We start from the raw sequence: 9,738 nt of genomic DNA, 5'->3' as shown, positions 1-9,738 counted from the left end.
CAGCTGAGGGTGACGAGAGCAGCGGAATAAGGAAGCGGGCGGAGGCGGAAGCAAGCAGGGACCGGGAGGTCCCAGGCACTGGGGAGCGGAAAAGGTCGCGGCGACGCTGGTCACGTGGTCCGGCTGTCACGTGCAGCGGGCGGCTCACGCTCTGCGGGCCCGGAGTTCGGTGCGCCTGCGCAGTGCGAGCGCTGGGAGGGCCTCCCGAGCGGCAGAGCTGACTGCGGGAAGCGGGACCTGCGGGCGCAGTCTTACTTGCAGCAGGGTCGCGTAAGCTTGCTCGCTTGGCACATCCCTCGTGTTTTCCAGCGGAGAGGTTAGTGCACTGCTTTTCCCTAGCTGGTTGTATGGTCCTGCACCGGGGCCCCAACCTTTGCACCCGGGCAGCTCTGAATAGCTCGGGTCACAGGTTTCACCGGTACCGCCGCGGTGATCTTTGGATGACTTAGCTGGGAGTGAAAAAAGCACGCAATCCATAAACACTGAGCGAGCCCTTTTTTGAGCCAGTACATAGCGGTTACCGCAAAGATTTTTTAAAAACTGAGCTTAAGGAATTGGAAGGCATGCTCCCAAAGGTTAGAGCCACTTATCCGTTGAATCGCAGCTTGGATGATACGGTTTTCTTATTTGGTATTATTGTTCTTAAAAAGTATAAAATGTGCCAAGTAACTGAGTAGCTGCCTTGTATTTCATTCGGAAAATGTGAGTTGAATACCTACTGTATATTGGGCACTATGGTCACAGAAGACTATGAACGGAAGACCAATCTTATCCTCAAAAAGCTTACATTCTAGAGAAGAGAAAGAGAAATCTATTCTTTTCTATGGTTTCTTCTTCAGCTTTGTCATTTTTTTTTTTTCCTTTTTAAATCATCTCTGCACCCAATGTGGGGCTGGAAATCACAGCCCTGAGATCAAGCAGTTGTTCGCTTCTCGGAGTGAGCCAGCCAGGCGCCCCTAGCTTTGTCGCTAGTTAGTATCTATCTTACTGACTTGTCCCGTTTATGGCCTGTCACGTCCGATATAGTGTAAGATTCAAGACATAGGGATTTTCGTCTTTTATTTTCATGTGTATTACCAGCAAGTCGGGCATGTCAGGCACGTGATAGGAACTCAGTTCATCTTTGTTGTATGAATTGACAAATTAGAAATACGAGGTCCGCAAGTGACGTTAAATGCAATGGAAAAATAAAAAGTGGAGGAAAATAGAGCTTAAGGAATTGGAAGGCATGCTCCCAAAGGTTAGAGAGAGTGGGTGTTGGTTGTGCATCTTAAATGAAGTAGTTGGGGAAGATTTCACTGGGTAGGACTCTGTTGGAGCAAAGATCTGAAGGAGGTGAGGGAATGAGCCTTACCGAGTCCTAGGAAAAGAGCGTAACGAACTGTAAGTACAAAAAGCACAAAGATCCAAAGGACAGAGTGACTGGAGCAAACTGAGCAAGACATAGAGCTACAAGAGATGTTACGGTGATGAGATGAGAGGCCAGCACCAAATTTTGTGCAGGAAGAAAGATCTGATCCAACTTGCGTCTTCAAAGGATCACTTTGGTTGCTTCTGTAGGAGGCAAAGAACAGAAGCAGGGAGACCCATTAGGTAATCATGGGAAAGACAGCCACTTGGACCAGGGTGGTAGCAGTGTGGGTTGAGACCTGGTGCAAATAAAGCCAGTGGGATTTGCTGATAGATTGGGTATGGGGAATGAAGAGGCAAGATGGATTATAGGTATTTGCCTTTAACAAAGAAAGATAAGGGTGTGATTGCTGTTTTGTGAATGGGGAAGACTGTGGCCAGAATAGAATCTGAGGGAAGATTTTGGAAGTTCAGTTTTGAGCATGTTACATTTTTCACGTAGGGATAGATACCTGCTATTCATCGATGTGTAGATAACATCTAAGGAGCTGAGAATAGAGAAGAAAAATGGCCCAAATACTGAGCAGTGGTGCTTTCAATTGTTGATGGGATAGGAAAATACAGAGGAGAAAGAAGGTACCACCAGTGAGGTAGGAGGAAAGTGGCCAGTGTGGTATTCTAGAAGCCACTTGAGGAAGGTGCTTCCAAGAGGGTGGAGTGATCAACTAATCTGGTCTTGCTTATAAGTCGGATACAATGAAGACTGAGAAGTGACCATTGGACTTAAAAATAGGGAAGTCATTTGTGGCCTTAACAAGTGGGTTTTGGTAAAGTGGCAGGGATGAAAGCCTGATGGGAAGGGGCTCAAGAAACTCAGAGAACAGGAGTTAGAGACAGTAAATAAAGCTTTTAAAGGAATGGAACTCAAAGAAAGAGTAAATAGTATATGGAAGGGAAGAGTTGTTTTTATAAGATGAGAGAAATTAAATCACAATTATCTACTAATAGGAATGTGCCGGAAAGATGGAAAAATAAATAGCACCAAATAGGAAAGAGTTTAACCTTTCCTGCTGCAGGCAGGAAGGGGTGAGACTTGGTGTGCCTGTGGAGGACCTGGTTCCAGAGGGGACCAGCAGAAGGGAAGCCAGAATCCATGGGCACGGAATCAGTAGGCGGGCAGGCAGATCATGGTGAGAGCGTGTGGAAATTCTCTTCTGATTGTTTCTGTTTTGTCAATGACAGAGGAAGCGAGGAGGCATTGGAGGCGTGAGGAGAGGGCACAGAGTAGACTATGGTGGGGAAAGAGGTTAAGGTTGTTGAGCAGCAGGAAAGGTGCTCCTAAAGGAAGTGGTCATGATTCTAGAGTGAGACCAGCTGGCATGGTTGGTTGGTTGGTTGGTTGGTTGGTTGGTTGGTTGGTTGGTTGGTTGCCTTTAGCCATGTTCAGATGCAGTACAGGCACAAATAAGGGGAAGTATATTTGATTCTGGTTGATGTTATGTCATGTGAGCCTGTGGATGAGCGAGGGATTCAAAGGATTTGAGGTATATGGGCGAGAGATGGTAGACCACGGAATATAGGCTGAGCATGGCAGAAGTGAAGTGAGTGGGGAGTGAGCGACAATGAAAGGGTGTCTGGATCATTGGACCGTTCGGTCCTATTGGGGATGAAGAATTGGGATTAAGAGGAGGAGTGAACTTGAAAGACCAGACATGGGCGCCTGGGTGGCTCAGTTGTTAAGCATCTGACTTCGTCTCGGGTCATGATCTCTGTTCATGAGTTCGGGTCCCACGTTGAGTGAGCTCGAGCCTTGCTTCAGGTGAGCTTGAGCCCCGCTTCGGCTGAGCCCTGCCTCTCGCTTTCTTTCTTTCTCTCTCTCTTTCCCTCTCTCTGTCTCTCTGCCCTCGCTCACTTAGCCCTTCCCCTCAAAAAAAAAAAAAAAAAAAAAAGACCAGACATGATGTTTGGAGCAGAATGCTTGAAATTGAGAATATGCGGTTACAGTTACTGATAATGACATGTCTAGAGCAGGACTCTCCGATAGAAATACAGTGCAAGCCACATAACGGCATTTGAAGGTTTCTAGAGGTTTTGAAGATAAAAATAAACAAGTGGCATCAATTTTAATTTACTTTATGTAACCCAATATATCCAAAAATAGTATTTCAACAACTTATCAGTGTAAAAATTAGGGAGATGTTTTACTTTTTTGTATTAAGTATAAAACACAAAGTACAAAAAGCATTCGGTGTTATTGAAGCACATTTCAGGTGCTCAGTAACCATATGCGCTCCGTGGCTACTATGCCACCGGGAGCATGTGACCGTGGGAGGGAGCGATGCAGGAAGGGTGGAACGCAAGATCGGTCGGGGAACTCGGGCTGGGGAATTGGAAGAGCCGCGTCCACCACGGATCTGCACAAAATGTAACGCAGAGCTTTTTAGAGTCATTAACACTCTAACATACTTTCAACCTTTAAATTTAGTTTGTACAATTAAAATTTAACTTTACTGAGATGCGCCCCAGTTTTTCACAAAGCCGAAATTGTGTGTGTGTGTGTGTGTGTGTGTGTGTGTGTGAGAGAGAGAGAGAGAGAGAGAGAGAGACACCTTAAATGCTACATCTGTCTTCCTCTGCAAAGATTAAGAGAAAACACACTTCTTGTTTGTCTGGTAGCGTTTGCATTCTTTGTCCTAGTGCTTTGCGTAGCCTCTATAGGAAGGCAGTCTTTAGTTTCAAGGTAAGAATTTCCTCGAAGAGAATGGAAGGCTCTGTGTATACAAATTTCCGACATGTATTGTAATTAGGTTCTTCAACACCCACTGGTTGAGCCGGCAGGGAATAGTACTAATTAAAGGTCAAGTGTAGTAGCTCGTTGGACTAGAACTAAACACCCAGTTCCAGCTTTTGAGGTGTTTTGAAAACAGCAGCTTCTGCCCCCCTCGCTTCGCCGTGACTCACCCTTGTCCTCTTCCTCCTGGAGGTAGGTAGTAAATCGTAGTGGTTACCGTGTCGTCTTTGGAATTGGAAAAGCCTGGGTTGTAATTAGGTCTCAGCAAGGGTGTCCGCCTCTCGGCCTCGGCTTCTTCGTCTGTAAAATGCCTCCTGGGGTAACAGGGAGGTAAAGCGGAGGGCCTAGTGTGTAGAAAGTACCCAGTAAGGCCCTGGTCTCTCTCTGTTCCCAGTCTACCTTGTTACCGAACGTAGGTTTCTTAAACATACATCTGACCGTGTGAGTGTCACGTTGAGAAGCTGTGGCTTCCCCCTACCTGTAGACACTTTTGCATCACTGACTGGCCACTGGCTCCTTTTCAGTCCTAATCTGCAACTTACTCCTGCCTCCCCTCAAGTTGCACCTTGGTGGTCAAACAGTACTCTGTACCTAGAGTGTTTGATTTGATGATCCCTCTGCCCTTTTGAGACCCAGTTCAAATGTCACCTCTGTCAATATGTCCTACCCACCCTCACCTGAGATGCTCCCTTCTCTTGGCCCCATAGCAACTGGCACATAGCTCTGTTCTGAACTTAGTCACGTTATTCTGTTTCCCCAGCTAGACTGAATTCTGAGATCAGTGATTCACTATTCTATCTCTAGCACCTAACATGCTATTTTTATAAAGAATTACTAGTATTGATTGCCCATTAATAGGCTTGCCTTTACAAAACAAATATTTTATGCTGTAAATAAGGTGGAGGGGGGGCGCCTGGGTGGCTCAGTCGGTTGAGCGTCCAGCTTCGGCTCAGGTCACGATCTCACAGTTTGTGGGTTCGAGCCTCGCGTCGGGCTCTGTGCTGACAGCTCAGAGCCTGGAGCCTGCTTCAAATTCTGTGTCTCCCTCTCTCTCTGCTCCTCCCCTGCTCATGCTCTGTCTCTCTCTCTCCTTCAAAAATAAATAAAAACATTAAAAAAAAATTAATATTTTTTAATTTTTATTAAATTAAATAAGGGGAGGCGATTATTTACATACGCAGTCTCTTTCTTTTGGAGCATGAATCCCTTACCCCCACTACCAGGCCCATCTCGACCTGAAAAGCCCTTTGCCATTCAAGAAGCAGCTGGAATCTTTCCGAGAACCTTTCCTGACTCTTCACGTAGAATTAGGGGAGCTCCTAGTGTGTTTCCTCCGCAGCTTGTACTGTAGCTCTTTCATAGAACCTAGGGCCTGTTCCACTGAGTTATAATGGGCAGCTGAAAATGCCTGTCTCCTCCAGACCATTAGCACCTGATGGCAGGAACTCTGTCCTTTCATGGCCCTAACTCATTGTTGATCTTATTGAATAAGTTTTGAGTAAAGGAATTTAGAAGTATAGATGGTTTTTAATGGTTCAAATGCTAATGAAGTAAACGAAAAGATCCCATCACTCTATTTTTCTTGTTTAGGTCCTTGTCATGCCACTAGCTTTCTAGTGTTGTAATCTTCCAGAAAGAAGGCGAGAGGTTGATTAAAGGAAAGGTGGGGGGAGCACTTGCATTGACTTTTTTTAACCTTGGTCTTTTTCTACACTTAGGCTAAGGTGTATTTGTTTTGCAAATGTTTTTACAGAAATATGCTATTGCCTAGGAAGATACTGTATATATTTGAAAACATTAAAACAAAAACAAAAAAGCCTTGAACCTCTAATTCTTTTTCTTTTAGCTTGGGATGTGGTAATGTCAGCCAGACTTTTCAGAGCCCTGGCCGGATCTCACTGTATTTTATCAAAGGTGTATCAGTGCCAAAGACTTGCTCATCGAACGTTAAAACCGCTTAAGGAATTTGAGACTACAATATGCAGCACCATGACGAGAAGCCAGAACTTGGATTTATTCTTTCCTGAGACAGCAGCGGGTGATTTGAGTAAGTCCCAGGTCCTGGAAACAAGTCAGAAAATACCAAATACAAACATACTGTCTCCATTAAATGCTGCACGTTGCCAGGGTGGAAAAGTGCACCTTCCGACCAGGAAATCGTTTAGTACTCACAGGAAAGTGACTCACAAACCAAATCTATTAGGTTCTAAGTGGTTTATAAAAATATTAGAGCGGCAGTACTCATCTATATCAACGGAAACAGTTGTTCCTAAACAAGACTTTCCGCAAATCAAGAGACCACTGAAAGCGTCGAGGACCAGGCAGCCATCCAGGACCAACCTTCCAGTTCTCTCTGTGAATGAGGTAAATGTGTGATGGTGCCTTGTGCGTACAGTCCTTACTTGCACTGTAATCGAGTGCCCGCTGCGCCACAGCCTTGCTGTGAACGTAAGAGATCTGGCAGCAAGGGCTTTGAAGTCTGATAGTAAAACCTGCGACATCCAAAGGGAATCAGCATCTTAATTTTAGGAATCGATAATACATAGAAAGAGGGGCACCTGGGTGGCTCAGTTGGTTAAGCATCTGACTCTTGATTTTAGCTCAGGTCTTGATCTCGAGGTCATGAGTTCAAGCTCCACGTTGGCCTCCACGCTGGATGTGAAGGCTACTTAAATGATAATAATAATACATATAAAGGCAAAAATAGGCAATTAAATATAAAAATACAATTTATGAAAAGATTAGTTATTGGCCTAAGGAAACTTTGAGAAAAAAGACTACTGTTAAGTCCAGTGTTGGAATGGTATTATAAAAAACACCCATTAAACAAAATCAAACTGTAGAAATTCTTCATCAAATTTAAAAACAAAAACAAAAAACGGGCGCCTGAGTAGCTCAGTCAGTTGAGCGCCCAGCTTCAGCTTAGGACATGATCTCACAGTTCGTGAGTTCGAGCCCCACATCAGGCCCGTGCTGTCAGTGCGGGGCTGGCTTCAGATCCTCTGTCCTCTCTCTGCCCCTCCTCCATTATGTATGTGCGTGGGTGTGCGCGCGCGCTCTCTCTCAAACGTAAACATTTAAAAATCATTTTTTAACATTTTCAGTAGCTTTGCAGACAGTTAAGCATTCATTAAGCTGTGGTAACTGTATGGGATGGGGTAGTGAAATGACAGAAGATGGGTATAGTCAGAAAACAGCGAGAGGTTTTTGCTTTTCTGGCCTTTAAGGGTTGAAGAGGGTGTTTTTATTCACTGTTAGCGGTTTGTGAGAATTTTTCAGATACAACTGCATTTCCCTTCTATGTGGTAAGTACTATTTAAGGTTAAGATCAAGCCCTTTGCTAACTTTTATACCTTGTATAGTACCCAGAACTGTGTCTTATATGTAACAGATACTTACTAAATTGGAAAGGAGAGAAGAGAGGCAAAGGGATCTTTCCTGTCTATGGTCATCAACGTTAAAAATGAGAATTGAGAATATTTAAAACAATCAGGCCTTCTGAATCTTTCAGGAAACAGGTTAGAATGTCAGTCTTAAAATCTTGATTCTGAGTAGACCCTGAGCATGTTTAATTTGGGGGGGGGGGGTGGTTGTTGTTGTTTTTACTGTATAGTTCACTTCCTTCAAAAAGGTCGATAGACCTTCACTACTGATCCTCAGGTTATGACATTAGGATTGATTCATGATTTTTACTTTGGATTCTAGCTTTGTTTATTTCTACTTTACTTTTAGGTTTGTTTGTTTATTTATTTTAAGAGAGAGCGTACAAGCGAGCAGAGGAGGGGCAGAGAGAGAGAATCCCAAGCAGGCCGGCATGGAGCCTGACACGGGGCTTGAACCTACAAACCATGAGATCATCACCTGAGCTGAAACCAAGCATCGGATGCTTAACCAACTGAGCCACCTAGGGGCCCCACAGGTCCTGATTTTTTAATTGTATTGTTTAGCTTTGTGATCATTTGGGAAATGCAGTATTTAAGTGACAGACGACATGAAGTGTAAAAACCTGAATTCATGGCAGGTCCAAGAAAGAGGAAGATCTGGGGGTCTGGGTGGCTCAGTCGGTTAAGTGTCCGACTTCGGCTCAGGTGACAATCTCACAGTTTGTGAGTTCGAGCCCCGTGTCGGGCTCTGTGCCCACAGCTCGGAGCCTGGAGCCTGCTTCGGATTGTGTGTCTCCCTCTCTCTCTGCCCCTCCCCCATTCTCGTCCTGTCTGTGTCTCAAAAATAAATGAATGTTAAAAAAAAAATTAGAAAAAAAGAGGAAGATCTCCATTTTGTCTTTTGTAACACCTAGCAGCACAGAGAATAGTCTTTTTTTTTTTTTTTTCTTTTTAGAGTGTGAGCAGGGCAGAGAGGCAGAGGGAGGGAATCGCAAGCAGGCTCCATGTTCAGTGCAGAACCCGACACAGGGTTTGATCCCACAACCCTGGGATCATGACCTGAGCCCAAATCAAAAGTTGGATGTTCAACCAATTGAGCCACCCAGGTGCCCCAGTAATCAAGTTTCTTAACGAAGAGGGTGATACGGTCAGAGGTGTCACTTTTTTTTTTTTTTTTTTTATAAGTTATTGGTTGTAAACTCTCAAAGAGACATTATTTCTTTGGGCTGTCCTTCGACTTGGAGGCATTTTTCTTGAATTCGTTTTTGTTTTTTGTTTTTTTTGAGGATATTTTTTCTGCTTCCAGGAAAGGATTTGAAGTAGATCTTCAAAATTTAATGTAGTTTTAAATGAGATAATGAGGGGCGCCTGGGTGGCTCAGTCAGTTAAGCGTCCGACTTCAGCTCAGGTCATGATCTCGCAGTCCGTGAGTTCGAACCCCACATCGGGCTCTGTGCTGACAGCTCAGAGCCTGGAGCCTGTTTCGGATTCTGTGTCTCCCTCTCTCTCTGACCCTCCCCCATTCATGCTCTGTCTCTCTCTGTCTCAAAAATAAATAAAGGTTAAAAAAAAAAAATTTTTTTTTAAAAAAAAATAAATGAGATAATAAAAGTATTACATTTGAAATGGAGCAAACAATTGACATGAACAGAGAAATAACTATTACCTGGTGGGAATAATCTAGGTGAACATTTAGTTCTGAGAAGCCCAATGGTTAAAGAAGGGAATCCTCCTGGGTTATACTTTTTTTGTTCTTTAACGGGGAAAAAACCATAAAAATGTTTTATGAGGAACTATGGTTTTCTATCACCAAATTTAAGGAGTCATATACGTGCTGGGTTCTTAGATACAAGATATTATGTAACATAATAGGCGTGACCTCAGATGCAGTTTTGCAAAAACAGAAGCAGCATGTGGTCTCTCTGAAGAGCACAGGGAAATAATAGAAAATCTTATGTTTCTAAAAGCATTTATTTTTTCTTTAGTAACCTCTACACCCAATGTGGGGCTCGGCCTCATGACCCTGAGATCAAGAGTGTGTGCTCTTCCCAGTAAGCCAGCCAGGCCCCTCCTTGGAACATCATTTCTGATGATCTTACTCTTCATGGGCGAACGCAGTCTTGAAGTGTGGCTAGGTCCTATATCCCCAGGGCCGAAGACTGGCTTTTATCTGCCCCACATGGAGGGCCACCCCATTTCCACATGGGCATCCTG

The 9,738-nt window shown here is 44.2% G+C and overlaps 1 protein-coding gene across 2 annotated transcripts in view; it reads left to right on the top strand.

Moving 5' to 3' along the window:
* The first annotated feature begins 186 nt into the window (after nucleotides 1–186).
* The window catches only part of RMND1 (required for meiotic nuclear division 1 homolog), a 44,147-nt gene continuing 34,595 nt past the window's right edge, over nucleotides 187–9,738 (top strand). For both annotated transcript variants that reach the window (XM_047859897.1, XM_047859898.1), the window contains exons 1-2: nucleotides 187–316; nucleotides 5,988–6,505. In XM_047859897.1, the coding sequence (XP_047715853.1) occupies nucleotides 6,002–6,505 (504 nt within the window). In that variant the 5' untranslated portion in view covers nucleotides 187–316; nucleotides 5,988–6,001. The remainder of the gene's footprint in view (nucleotides 317–5,987; nucleotides 6,506–9,738) is intronic.

Source organism: Prionailurus viverrinus, chromosome B2, assembly GCF_022837055.1.
Source record: "Prionailurus viverrinus isolate Anna chromosome B2, UM_Priviv_1.0, whole genome shotgun sequence".
Lineage (NCBI taxonomy): Eukaryota > Metazoa > Chordata > Mammalia > Carnivora > Felidae > Prionailurus > Prionailurus viverrinus.
Note: the sequence above shows the minus strand (reverse complement) of the source record. Positions and strands in the feature narration are given on the sequence as shown.